Source organism: Felis catus, chromosome E1, assembly GCF_018350175.1.
Source record: "Felis catus isolate Fca126 chromosome E1, F.catus_Fca126_mat1.0, whole genome shotgun sequence".
Classification (NCBI taxonomy): domain Eukaryota; kingdom Metazoa; phylum Chordata; class Mammalia; order Carnivora; family Felidae; genus Felis; species Felis catus.
The window spans coordinates 8914845-8928736 of NC_058381.1; the positions used below are offsets into that span (position 1 = coordinate 8914845).

General features: G+C 48.3%; 1 protein-coding gene and 1 long non-coding RNA gene across 4 annotated transcripts in view; one reads left to right on the plus strand and one right to left on the minus strand.

The window, feature by feature from the left end:
- Nucleotides 1–1884, minus strand: part of TEKT3 (tektin 3) — a 34593-nt gene extending 32709 nt beyond the window's left edge. The window contains exon 1 of one of the 3 annotated variants that reach the window (XM_006939849.5): nt 1763–1884. Coding sequence is in view for 2 of the 3 variants with exons in the window: in XM_045044725.1 (XP_044900660.1) it covers nt 1188–1220 (33 nt within the window). In the remaining variant the exon portion in view is untranslated. Of the gene's footprint in view, nt 1–1187; nt 1428–1762 lie in introns of those variants that run through there. The other 2 variants (XM_045044725.1, XM_003996304.6) reach the window with 2 other exon arrangements.
- A 53-nt stretch (nt 1885–1937) lies between these two features.
- On the plus strand, nt 1938–9343 carry LOC105261151. The gene is made up of 3 exons (XR_891034.4): nt 1938–2050; nt 3151–3291; nt 9023–9343. It is a non-coding gene; the product is annotated as an uncharacterized LOC105261151 (long non-coding RNA).
- The last annotated feature ends 4549 nt before the right edge of the window (nt 9344–13892 follow it).

The window sequence follows — 13892 nt, forward strand, 5'->3', positions numbered from 1 at the left end:
CACTGGAGAGCTATGGGGCAGTCTCTAGTAAAGTTGAAAAAGCGCTTTCCCCTGGGGCCTGGGTGGCTCAGCCAGTTAAAGGGTCCAACTCTTGATTTTGGCTCAGGTCATGATCTCACAGTTGGTGAGTTCAAGCCCCACATCAGGCTCTGCACTGTCAGCCTGGAGCCTGTTTGGGATTCTGTCTCCCTCTCTCTCTCTGCCCTTCCCCCACTCACTCCCTGTCTCTCTCTCTCTCTCTCTCTCAACATAAATAAAAACATACTTTAAAAAAAAAGAAAAAAGAAAAGAAAAGGCACCTTCCCTATTCAGCAATTCAACTTTTTGATATATACCTAGAGAAAGTTGAGTGTGTACGCAATTAGAATGTACCAGAATATGTTTCTAACAATTTTTAAAAGCAAACGGTCGAAAAGTCTATCAACAGGAGTATGCACACATCATCAGTAGGAAGTTTATAAAGCATTATCACAGGGCAGTTAAAATGCATGACCTAGAGCAGGTAAAGCATGACACCATTATATAAACTTGAAAAACAACGCTATACGTTCATTTTTGGACAAATACGTGAGTAGTAAGGGTATAAAAATACACAGAGTACAGGTAAACACTAAATTCTGGTAGCTACGTCTGCTGGGACGACCCCTCCAGGGTCCCCTTCCCCAGTGAGGCCCCAACGTCTGACCTCAGCATTTGGGAGCCCTGGAAACCAGACAGGAAAGGAAAAGAGGGGACACGATTCCCAAGGGGGTACATAGGAGGGAGGCCACATGATGGATGCATGGATGCTTGAATGCTCTACTTACTACGGAAAATATTTCATTTTAAAAAGAAAAGAGTTGGGGCGCCTGAGTGGCTCGGTCGGTTAAGAGTCCGACTCTTGCTTTCGGCTCAGGTCATGATTTCACCGTTCTTGGGATCGAGTCCCACATCCGGCTCCGCAGTGACAGCACGGAGCCTGCTTGGGATTCTCTCTCTCTCTCCCTCCCTCTCTCTCTGCCCCTCCCCTGCTCATGCTCTCTCTCTCTCAAAATAAACAGTTAAACATAAATAAAGAAAAAGAAAAAGGAAACAGCAGAATATTTTATCAGAAACCCCAAAACACTTTGCCTAGTAGTGAAACAATTTGCTTGCCTTTTTTCACAGTGACCAGACAACTAATTTTAACCCGTTTCTAAAATGCTTACCTGCATCATTATAAGCATCCAGGGGGGAAACATAAAGGGACTTGGTCTAAACGGTCAAAACACAAGAGCTTCATGGTCAGAGCAGGAACACAAATGGCCACAGGCCACGGGAGAACACCTGCCTTGATGGGAACCTCAGGAACCCTCTCTGAGCGGCCAAGTGTTTGTAGGGTCCTCCCCTTGGTGGCACTTAGAAACCCGGCTAATGAAGCAGGACACAGCGCGACAGTGGAACAGCACAGCACTGAGAAATCACACGAGGGAGCACAGGGGCGGGGGGGGGGGGTCGGACGCCCCCTTTGCTGGTTCCGTATTTAGAAATAACTCCTCAATCCTTGCAGAGCATGGGAAATGTAAGTTGCAAAGGCACGGGGTAGGGGTTGGGTAGTGGGTACCAGTGGGTTTGGACGGTTTCTATTTTGAGGGGTGGGAGCAGGGAGGTGCAGGTGGGGGAGAGGAATTCCAGGGTTTCCACTTCACCCCCAATTCTGAGGTCAGACGTTGGGGCCTCACTGGGGAAAGGGACCCTGGAGGGGTCGTCCCAGCGGCACGCAGGAGCCGGTGAGACCACTCACCTGTGGGCGCGCAGTCCCGCTCCTGAGGGCTGGGACCCCTACCGGTCCGGCCCTGGCCCCGCCTTTCCCACCTGTGACGTCAGCGCCCGCGGACCACTCAACGGCCGCCCCTGCCGGCTCTCCGGGAGCTGATTGGCCCGTAGGAGGAGGGGTGGGCGGCGGGCGCGGGAGGAACCCTGTGGCTGGCGGTTGCCATGGACGCTCTCGCGCCTAGTAACCACGGCTCCCTGGGAGACCTGCTGGGTCCTGGGGGTGACGGGTGAAGCGCCACTCGAGGGAGAGGCCAAGGTGATTCCCCCGCCTTTCCTGCGGCACCTGAATCGGAACTCTTCAGCTGCAGGGGGCTTGGTGGCCCGTTCTACGTGCAGGATACGGGCAGGACTCCACATTCGCACCTGTCCTCTGTCTAGCAGAGCCTTCTCTTGGTGGCATTATCTAGTGATCCTCCCCTCCTTCCTCACTCTAAGGAAAAGATTTGGGCGCTCTCTCTCGCTCTCTCTCTCTCTCTCTCTCTCGCAAATATTTCCGTTAACAGTAGCCTGCCCTATTTCACCCAGGCACTGGGACACCTGTCTTCCATATATCACTATTCACCCGTGCAACTTCCTTACAACCATGCGGTAGGAATTTACGTTTTACACACACACAAAAACTTCAGGCCTGGAGAAGTTATCTGACATAGGCAAGGCCCCCCAAACAGTAAGTGGCAGAAGTCCCACTAAAACTCAGATCTGTCAGACTTCAGGGAGCTCTTTTCTACAATGCAACCGTCTTAATGGGTGAAGAGTGAGGCCAGGGAGTTACTGTTAACGCTAAAGGAAAAAAAAAAAAAAAAGCCCCCGGTTAAACATTCTTGGTTGGTCTGGGAATCCCCGCGTGACATCCCACCAAAGGGTGACACCAGGGGACTTGCTGCCAGGGTAAGGCATCATCAGGCTGGCCCTTAGCAGACCTTAGTGAGGTGACTAAAGGTTAGGGACCTCAGCTCTGCCCCTTCAGAGACGTGAGTCTGTCTGTTTTCCAGGTTGATTAGAGGCCAACTCACGTGAACTGAACTAGAAAATCTGTTCCTCTGCCAGTGTCTCCATTAAGGCAACACAGCAGGTCTGACCGTGGATACAAACCCAGAATATTATCCCCGAGTACGAAAACCACAGACGGCATCCAATGATCAAAAGCTGCTCATCAGCCCAGCCACAGAACTAAACAGGACGAGTCTGGGCCCCCAGACCCCACCCGGGGAACCAGGGCTCCCCAACCCTCTCCTGTCCTCCTATGTTCCTTACCAGCGACTCTTTCTATTTCTTGCCTAACACACATTTTACCCCGAGCTACCTTTTTTTTGAAATTACCTTGTCTCACGAATAGTGTGCATTTTGTATTCTCAGAATTCTGGCCTGCAGGCCGTAGACTCGGTAGATGCAACATTGACCTTCAACTCATCAACACACCCCTGTGAGGAAGGTACTGCAGCCCAGCACACATCCATACCTGCTGAAGACCTGGGGAGTCGCTTTCTGTAACAACAGGTAAGGCAGGCACGGGGGCGAAGGTCCCCTGTTCGGAGGCTTTAAAGCCATCTTTTATAGGATAACACCTTTAATAAGGCAGTCTGAATAATTTTGACACCATCTAGAAGGGAGGGCGAGTGGCCCACAGATCAGGATTCCATGGCTGGTCCAAGAGAGCTTAAACACAACCTCCTCAAGGTTCTGGGATCAGAGTCTTTGCAGAAGATGCTTGCTTGTCAGCACAAAGGCCAACGGAACCACAAGAGAACGGGCCTAGAAAGCTAGTGCCGGGCCACGGCTGCTTTGTGAGATCCTTTCAAAGTCGAAGATCACGAGGGGGTCGCGGACAAGCTTCTGTTCATCCTGGAGGGCAGAGCAGGAGACGGGGTGGGAAGCTTGTCAAACATGAGCGGGAGTGAGAAAGTAAGCAGGGGCCCCCATCACAGACCGCCGCTTCCGTCCCCAGAGAGGCAGCCCTTGGAGGCTGGGATGGAATCTGAGGGCTCCTTTCCTCAGGCCTTTAGCACGGAAAAAAGAAAAGTCTTACTGCATGAGATGGGTGTTTCCCAAAGTGTGTTCCCCGGACCATTAAAGAGGCGAGTGGTCAACTCAGAACGCTTGTTATCATCTCCAAGAACACTAACTGTTCCACGGAACACAGTTTGGGCAACACTGGCTTAACATTAAATGTGTCCCCAAGATACGCTTCAGTGAGAGAAAGAAAAATCCATGTGCATGTCTAGCTAATTGCAGACCTTCTCCAAAGCAGTTGAAAAATACCTGGTTTATCTGTGTATTCAGTGAAAGGCTCTAAGTCAGTTGAAGGCAGTTCCTCATCTGAGTATACTGTCTAGGAGTGCAGGGGTGGGGGGGGTGGGGTGGGGGTGGGGAGGAGAAGCCAAAGGGTGGCACATGGGAACAAAGATGGAAGAAGGACCCACAGAGAGGGAGAGAGAGAGTAAGGAAGTGAAAGAGGTATATGGGGGTGTGAGTATGTGGGAGTGAGAACATTTAGGAAAATTAAATAGACAAATATATGATTCCACTCATTTGTGGAATTTAAGAAACAAAACAGATGAACGCAGGGGAAGGGAAGGAAAAATCAAAACACAGAAGGAGGCAAACCGGAAGAGACTCTTAGGTACGGAGAACAAACTGAGGGCCGCTGGAGGGGTGTTGGGTGGGGGAGGGGCTAAATGGGGGATGGGCATTAGGCGGGCACCTGTTGGGATGAGCACCGGGTGTTACATGTGAGTGATGAATCCCTGGGTTCTACTCCTGAAACCCATCCTACACGGTATGTTAACTAACCTGAATTTAAATGTTCAAAACGTAAAACCAAAAAACATTTGCACTCGTGAAAATAAAAGAGAATATATATTACCTTTATATCCGGCTGTCTCTTTAACCCTCCCGCTCTTTCTAAATTCTTTTCATTCCATTAGTCCATCTAATGGCTATTTATGTGGGGAAATTGGAAGTATCGCGTTGTAAAACACGTGAGAGCTGAAGTCCTAGGATAACGTAAGTCCTGAAGTGCGGTCTAAAATGACAGAATAGTGTAAATCTTGACCTGCGTCCCCCGCCATTCGTTCTCAGGAAGGACGGAGACACAGATTTGCAACATTTTTTTCAAACTTGCACCGCCCCTGTCAACGGCTTGCCTTTATTTTCCTTGAGTGCTGGGCTGACTATGGGTGCTTGTGGAACGTGCACCGTCAACCTGTGAACTGGATAGGAGATCCACGTTGACTCGAGGCGCAGAACATAGCACTCACACTTACAGAAAAGGGCTTCACAAGGCACTGGTTGGGCCACGTGAGTGTGGGACGCATTCCTTGAGAATTTCATCGTTTACAACCGCAGGAAGGCGATATCAGCGGCCGCTGTTGTGTTTTGCTTACGTTACTAAGCTATTTGTAGGTAGGGGTGTGTATCACCCTAAGCTTTTTCAACCGAATAGACTTTGTCATAGCGTGAAATTGGCAGGGCACGCCCTGTGGGGAGTGGAGTACCTGGGGAGAGCCGAAGACACATAGACCTTACCAAGTTGAAACACCGTCTGCTACTCCCTTGTGTAGCAGGTGACGAGCTGTGATTCTAGAAGCTACGTGCCGCACCGAGTGTCCCATTTTGGGGTGGCCTCCTGATCCAGTGGGACAGGCTCCCACAGGGCTCCCACAGGGCTCTCTTTCCTTGTGTTTCCATCAGAGTCATTGTCACCTTGTCACATGCTTTTTTTACATATCGTCTCTCCCGTGAGACTGTGAGCCCTTTGGGGACGGGGCTGATGTTCTTCCAGCCGTGGTCCCCAGAACCACTTTTGACGTCACTCTTGTCGTTGAGTGAAGTTCCAACACACATCCCCGTGTTTGTCTTACCTGTTCACATAAATGAAGATGCCGACCGACATTCAGGTTGGAGCTTCCTCGTTCATCAACCGCAGCCATAGGCTGCCCAGAGACAGAAGAGTTTAGCAAAAAATCAGTGGAAAGCACTCTGTGAAAATCAGTTGGCTCTATGGAACTTACAACACAGAGTATCGTATATCACTATCATTTGTAAATTGTGAGCTATACATCCTTTATATCATTCAAGTATGTAATAAAGTTGTGTGTATGTGTGTATAAGAATACACTTTACCCTGAGAGCCAACGGTTGAATATTTGTATCCCCGTGAGTGGGTCCCTGTTCGTATCTCTAAAGAGATTACCATCCGATGGGATACAGGAAAGCCCGGATGGTGCGGGCTCCAGTGTGGGGAGAGTCCCCAAAAGAGGGAACACACAGTCAGCCAGGGAATCCCGAAAGCTTAGCTTCTAGGTGATACAGAATACTGCCGCTCCTCAAACCGCAAAAGAGTTTGCGGAAATAAAAATGGACCCGGCTCTATAGACAGACGTGTTGTGTTTGTATCAGGTATTTGAAATGGTATTTCTCAGTGATTAATAAGGAAGTTAATTTCTCTCTGCTGACATGGTTGAAAAGAGTTCCTCCCTTCTTCCTACACTGAAAGGAGCCAGAGTCTGGTGAACGTGACCTTGTCTGCTGTGTGTCGGCCTTTGATGTATGTTGGCCTCGGTTGGCCATTTCTGCAGGTGCCATACTGTAGACACAGGCCCTAGACACACGACTGCACGTTTTACGACCCGAACCTAAGCTCCCGGCTCGTTGGGTCGTCGTCACAGTCAGGCAATGTGGGGAAGACTTTAGTCAGTTTATGGCGTCAGCTACGACCACAGCGCTCTGGTGAAGAGAGCCTCTCTAGCACATTCTTCAGCTGGCTGTAGCAGATGATGTCAGTGCTACAGTCCGCAGTCCGTCAGATGCTTTGACCGTTTCGTGAGCACAGCCTGTCAACATGCTGTCACTCGCGACACTGGGCTTTACATCTCCCTGAAGAAGGACTGCCTTCTGGCTTCCAGCAACTACCTTGCCTGCAGAAGAAACGCTAGAAATGTCTAGGAGTTTGTGCCTCAGGCCAACCGTTACCCAAGACTAATGAGTTCACGGGGATGAATGTCCCAGTTGCCTTGCCTTGACTGGGACGACTCTGAGGTGGGACCTACCCTATCTCCAGAGCTCCCCCTGAGGCACTGAACCAAACCCCCCTTCCTGGGGACTTGGCTAGATATTGTACCCCTCCTCTCCTCACTTCCCGTCTAGATGTCTGGATCTCACTTCCTCATTTCTCTACTACTTTTTCCAGGGGAGCACTTTCTGAATAAGTCACTTTCACACTAATCCTCAGGGTCGGCTTCTACGGAACCCAACCTATGACAGTGGCCATGGTTCCTATGATGGGCTCTCTACTCCCATCCAGCACTCTCCCTGGCCACAGCTAATTGGACCACAAGTGGGCACCTAGCTCAAAGGCAGCCCATCTGTAGTCTGGCCGGAAGACTGAGGTAGCCTAGCACCAAACCCAATCAAGGCAGAGCCTCTCTCTTGGAAAGTTTGGTTTTGAGTCACGCAGAGAGTATTTGAGTCGGCGTGTTTGATGTTGCGAAATTCTGGCTGAGGTTCATACATTTGGACTGCCAGGGAGGAACAACACAGTCCTGTCATTGAGGCCCTACCGTATCCTCAGCGACTCTCCAGTTTGCAAACATTTTCCCATTTCCGGGAGATTTCTTATTTCCACCTGCCTCTCCTTCCTGCCGCCCTCATTATTCAAGGTAGTTAGATATCTCTGTTTCCCAAAGAGCCTACAACCCAAGCTGGGAACCACCTCATCGGTGGCCCCGATGTTCTGGCCACTCATTGCCAAATCCTTCAGGGAGAGTTTCCTGAGAATTATCCAGAAGGCCATGATGATTTTAAATAGGAGCGACTGGAAGCCAAATCGGTGTCCAAATAAGTTGAATAATGGAGAGGGGAGGCAATCTGTTTGAGATATTGAAAAGCTGAAAGGACGCGACTAGTGTCCGTGCTTGGGTAGAAAAAGCAACTGAATCGTCTTCCGACTTCCATAGCCCCTCTGTCACTTGCAGCAACCAAGATGAGACTCCCAAACTAAGGAGGAGACAGAGAGTGGAAAGTCTACCAACCAGGAGGGTGGAGGGAACTATATATAAACCATAAATGTGGAGCCCTTTTGGCTTAGAGGTGACTCTGGGGGCTTTGGATGCCTTTGGATGCCTTCAGTGATGACAGGACCAGACTAGAATGGAAACTGAGGCATGTCGTCTGGGACTTGCTCCATGTTTGCTCTATAACTAGATTAAAAAGGGCCTTCTGGGGGCGCCTGGGTGGCTCAGTCGGTTGAGCGTCCGACTTCAGCTCAGGTCACGATCTCACGGTCCGTGAGTTCGAGCCCCACGTCGGGCTCTGGGCTGATGGCCCAGAGCCTGGAGCCTGCTTCCGATTCTGTGTCTCCCTCTCTGCTCCTCCCCCGTTCATGCTCTGTTTCTCTCTGTCTCAAAAATAAATAAATGTTAAAAAAATTTTTTTTTAAATAAAAAAAATAAAAAGGGCCTTCTGACCTAGCCTGGCTCACCAGGACCCCAAAAAAGAGACAGGAGCACAGAGACAGGAGCATCTTTGTTCACAAGTGGACGTTAAGTTATCTTTGAGGGATCAGGCCAGGTAGGGTGTGGAGATGTTGGAATGGAAAGCCAGAATGTTACAGACACGAGCAAATGCAAACAGAATTCAAGCTTGCCGGGAATCAACATCGTCCCCCTCCCCACCCCACACTTCTCTAGAATGCTCATAAAAATACCAAGTGCTCTTCACAGGCCAATAATTAGCTCATCTGAGTCACAATGCACAGCCATCTTTGCTCTGCTAGAACATTCCCAAGTACAGAGCATGACACATCAGAATTGCCCAGAGAGCTTTTAAAATGCAACCTTCAGGCTCTCATCCCAAGGGGATCGGATTCAGTAAGTCTAGGGTGGGGCCTGGGAATCCCTACAAACTTTATTGCAAAGGAGTCTACTTGGATCTGAGCAGTAATACCTTACTTTAATCTTAGGGATTTTTTTTTTTATTGACGTATAATGAACATACAGGGTTATGTTAGTTTCAGGTGTAAAATACAATCAGGGTGCGTCTACAGGCAAAGGAGATACTCTGCCTCCTGATTTCTTTTGCTCGCGATGGGTATTTCTAAACTGACATAATCGACATTATAAACAAGTTGTCCTTTCTCCTGCCTGTGAGTGAGATTTTTAAAATAGTTACTTATATTTCGAATTTAAATTAACTTCTTGTTGTTGTTGTTGTCGTTGTCGTTGTTTTTAAGGACCAGGAGGAATTTTTGTATCTCTCTTGTATCTCCCTCCCCGGGCCTGGGAGACGCATCGCCAGCATCCTTCGATGACTCCCCCACACCCCAGAGGCCTGTGAGCATTCACCTCGGAGCTTCATTTCTGCTTCCACACACAGTACTTCTGGGTGAGCCCAGCACAGCTCCAAGTTTCCCTGCGGAAGAGTCTTCGAGATTAAAAACAAAAACACAAAAGCAGAGGCGCCTGGCTGGTTCAGTCGGTTAAGCGTCTGACTTCGGCTCGGGTCATGATCTCGCGGGTTCGTGTGCTCGGAGCCTGGAGCCTGCTTCGGTTCTGTGTCTCCCTCTCTCTCTGCCCCTCCCCCACGTACATGCTGTCTCTCTCTCTCTCTCTCTTTCTCAAAAATAAATAAACATTAAAAAAAAAAAAAAGCAAATTTCACCATGCCCCAAGATATTCTAATGTCTTCTCATTTACATAAATACCTGGAGCCTGCTTATACGTATCTGCTGGGAATATATGCCTATATGTTCTCCCTTGTCTCTCTATCTCTCTCTGTCTCTGTCTCTGTGTGCATAAGTACACATACGTGTGTATATATATACATATACACCTATATGTATATACCTCTTTGTATGTATATGTATATGTATATGTATACACCTATATACATATACACATATGTACATATATGTACATACGCACCTATGTATATATATACATATACATATATATACATATATATACACATACATACACACCTATATATACATATATATAGGTGTGTATGTATGTGTATATATATGTATATATATAGGTGTATATATATACACATAAACCTATATAGTCTCTCCTTCCTTAGAAATCATTTGAGTCCAAAGTGAAAACCATAAACTCCACACTGTATTACTTCCTACTTCATTCAGAACAACCTGTGGCTTGTCAATTAAAAGACAAAGAGAAAAGACAATGACCTGTGTTATCACCTGCAGGCAACCTCAGGCCACCTCCCCACCCCCAGGGACAAGAGGTCTGACTCATAGCTGCCCACGAAACAGGGTCCTCTCCCCCTCGTCCCCCCTACCTTTCAAAGTCCCCAGTGTTCCCAGGACACTCCGTCTGTCATCGCTGCAATTCTGCAGACGCCCCACCGCCGCAGCGGCTGTTCCTCCAGGAACAGTGTGATGGGCGCTGTGGGTCCCACCGCCCACTCCCCACGCTCTACCTGGGACGCAAGCGCACTGCTGAACTTCAGCGGCTGGGACGGCCTTGGGCCTTTCGCATCCGGCCTTGGGGAGCGCAGCTCTAGGCTCACACCTGCCAGGCGTTTCTGAAGACCACAGTCATCTGCCAACACGGCTTCCCACACCCCCTCCCGGGGTACCCGCCGCAGCTAAGGAGGTGTTTTCTGTCTAAGGTGGCCCCGGGCGCGTGGGTGAGGACACACAGCCTCAGTAACAAGACAGACCGAGCTGGTAGTCTTGGGTTTGCCTTCCACCGGTGCAAGACAATGACCGAGTCATAACCTCTCTGAGACTCGATTTCCTTATCCATGAAGCGGGGGATGATGCTACTGCCTTTACAGGTTGTTAGGCAAATTGAGTAGGAGCACAGGGGAAGGGACAGCCCCCCCTTGCCCCGCAGAAGAGCGCATGGCCCTTCTTACAGAACAAGACAGGGGTGACGGTGGAAGGTTTGTGAGCCGCACACGGCCGTATTTTCTCCCGGCGTCCTCCTCCCACGGCGGCGTAGCAGGAAGGGAAGCCTCGCATCATCTTGCAGCAGAAACACGGCAAGACAGAACTTAATTATATGTGGCTGCGAGTTAGCCACAACATTGGATGAGGTCATCAGTGCTTACAGAAAACGGCCGAGGCTTCTGGAAAGGTGACAACTATTTTTAAATAACTAGACTTAAGGGGAAAAAATTAGATTCGTTGGTTTCTGAGACACACATCCTGGAGGTTTAAATAATTTATTGGGTGCTGCACTGTTTTTTTTTGGGGGGGGGTGGGGAAGGGGGTGTCTAAGAGAGCCAGCAGGTGATGGCAGGGGACAAGGGCGCTGTGAGTCTACCATGGCTCTGAGAGTGGGTCTCAGGAAACACCGAAGTGTCTGCTGGGTACAGCACAGAAACTCTGTGCAACCCGGTGGAGACTTCTGGACTGTTAGGCAAGCCTACTGGAAGCACTGGAACATTTTCCAAGGGGCGTGTCGGCCTCAGATGGTTTCACAGCATCACTCTCCCGTCTTTGCTTCAGTACGTATTCATTCCTACAAGGGATCTGTAGGATCCCTTGAGGGGAGCAAGTTCAAGGGGTCCTCCTGATTCCCTCACCCTTCCACCAAGACCCTTCCTATTCTCAACAGTGTGTTGGCCTCAAGTGTGAAACATTCTGGGGAGCCAAACAGAGGGACAGCCCAAACACTTGGCGATGGTCCAGAAAGTGAATCACTCCAATAATTAGGCAACGAGTTATTTTGCCAACCTCGCGGTTTTTTAGTCCGTTTCCTCCAAAATTGAAGGAAGACCTACACGGGTGTCCATTCATCAAACAGGTTTTGATGATAGATGATCTCGGGTTTGGGGGGGCATATCACTCAGAAGGAGTTACATTTTAAATTGAGTAACCCTGAGGGGGGCCTGGGTGGCTCAGTCGGTTAAGCGGCTGACTTCGGTTCAGGTCATGTTCTCGCGGTCCGTGAGTTCGAGCCCCGCGTCGGGCTCTGTGCTGACAGCTCAGAGCCTGGAGCCTGTTTCGGATTCTGTGTCTCCCTCTCTCTGACCCTCCCCTGTTCATGCTCTGTCTCTCCTTGTCTCAAAAATAAATTAAAAAAAAGTTAAAATTTTTTTTAAATAAATAAACATCAAAAAAATTAAAAAATATGGGCGCCTGCGTGGCTCAGTCGATTAAGTGACCAACTCTTGGTTTCTGCTCAAGTCATGATCTCGTGGGTCGTGAGTTCAAGCCCGGCATCAGGCTCCACACTGCCAGAGCCTCTCTCTCTCTCTCTCTCTCTCTCTGCCCCTCCGCTGCTCACTCTCTGTCGCTCTTGAAATAAGTAAATAAAACTTTAAAAACTTAAAAAATAAAATAAAATAAGTTGAGTAGCATTGATATAAGGATTCTCCTTCCAGTCCTATCTAATTTGTATGAACAAAGTTTCTCAACACCAGCATCAATAAAAAGGAGACATTGGCACAGAAATAACACTGAAACTCAGCTCAGTTTAACAGTGATCTGTGTACTAATAGGAAAATAAGTAAATCATCTCCCATCCATCTCACCGAGAGGTGCATTGCCAATAAAGTGTTGCTTTGGGAGTTTAATACTAAAATAAAATAAAATAAAATAAAATAAAGTAAATTTATGTTTGACATTTTTAGGCTCGGAGTCTTACGCGATGGGGTTACAAAAAATTTACAAATTGTTAAATTTCATTTATATACACATTTTTACTTTGTTTATATTTTATTTTTGTTTGATTTCTATACAAATTTTGGCAGAGAAGTACAAGAGGGTCATCAGTGGGAGATTTTCAAGCCTAACTGCACATCACATTAAAATGCATTTTCAGGGGTGCCTGGGTGGCTCAGTAAGTTGAGTGTCTGACTCTTGATCTCGGCTCAGGTCATGATCTCACAGTTTGTGAGTTCAAGCCCTGCCCGCATCGGGCTCTGTGCTGATGGCTCAGAGCCTGGAGCCTGCTTCAGATTCTGTGTCTCCCTCTCTCTCTGTCCCTCCCCCCTTGGACTCTGTCTCTGTCTCTCTCAAAAATAAAGAAACATTATGGGGCACCTGGGTGGCGCAGTTGGTTAAGCGTCCGACTTCAGCCAGGTCATGATTTCACGGTCCGTGAGTTCGAGCCCCGCATCAGGCTCTGGGCTGATGGCTCGGAGCCTGGAGCCTGCTTCCAATTCTGTGTCTCCCTCTCTCTCTGCCCCTCCCCCATTCATGCTCTGTCTCTCTCTGTCCCAAAAATAAATAAAAAACGTTGAAAAAAAAATTAAAAAAAAAATAAATAAAAATAAAGAAACATTAAAAAAAAAGTTTTTCATGGGTGATGTGGGTATTATTCATCACGGCATGTAACTGGACATGTTACAAAGAATGCTATGACAAGTTCACGTTTAAGTATCAATATTGACAGTACATAAAAATTAGTGCTTCAAAACTTCTTAAACATATACTTCTTTTTTAAGACATCAACTTTAAGAAGGGTGTGAGAGTACAAAATTTTTCAAAAACAAATTGTAAATTTACCTAAGCCCCACATTGTGAATGCTTTTAGTGTCTCCTTTGGAAAATAAACGTTAACTATCGTTTCATCATATCTTCCCACAAAAGGTACAAATCATATGAAAGTTTATGGTACTCTTTTCAGGGCATAAAAGAAGCGACAAAAGTGTTATCCAGAGCTAGCTACAGTACGTGCAGTTCCTGGGACTCACGAACTACATCTGGGATGGGAGAAAAGATGACCTCGGGAGAGGGGAACATCAAGGCAGCTCCCACTCGTGATTTGGCAGGAACCAGAGGGGAAAGACCAGAGAAAGGATGTGGAGGGGACATGCCAGGACAGATGCTAACCACAAGGCCAATCAACGTATTCCTCCCCCACGCGTGCTCAGGGTCCCCAGCCCCTGCAGACGAACCTGCCCTTTAGCAGCATTGCCACGAGTCAAGCCTGTTATCTCCCACCAAAAAGTGGGTATCGGAGTGAATGCAACTGACTGGTAACAGATTCAATCCCAGTGTTGAGCAATGAGCAGGAAGTAGCCGCAGGAGACGCTGAGCCCCGTGACGTCGGGGAGGGGCCTTAATTTTCCAAAATAGGCCACCAAAAGCAGAAGCTGGACGCGCTGAAGGAAAAGCTCATCAG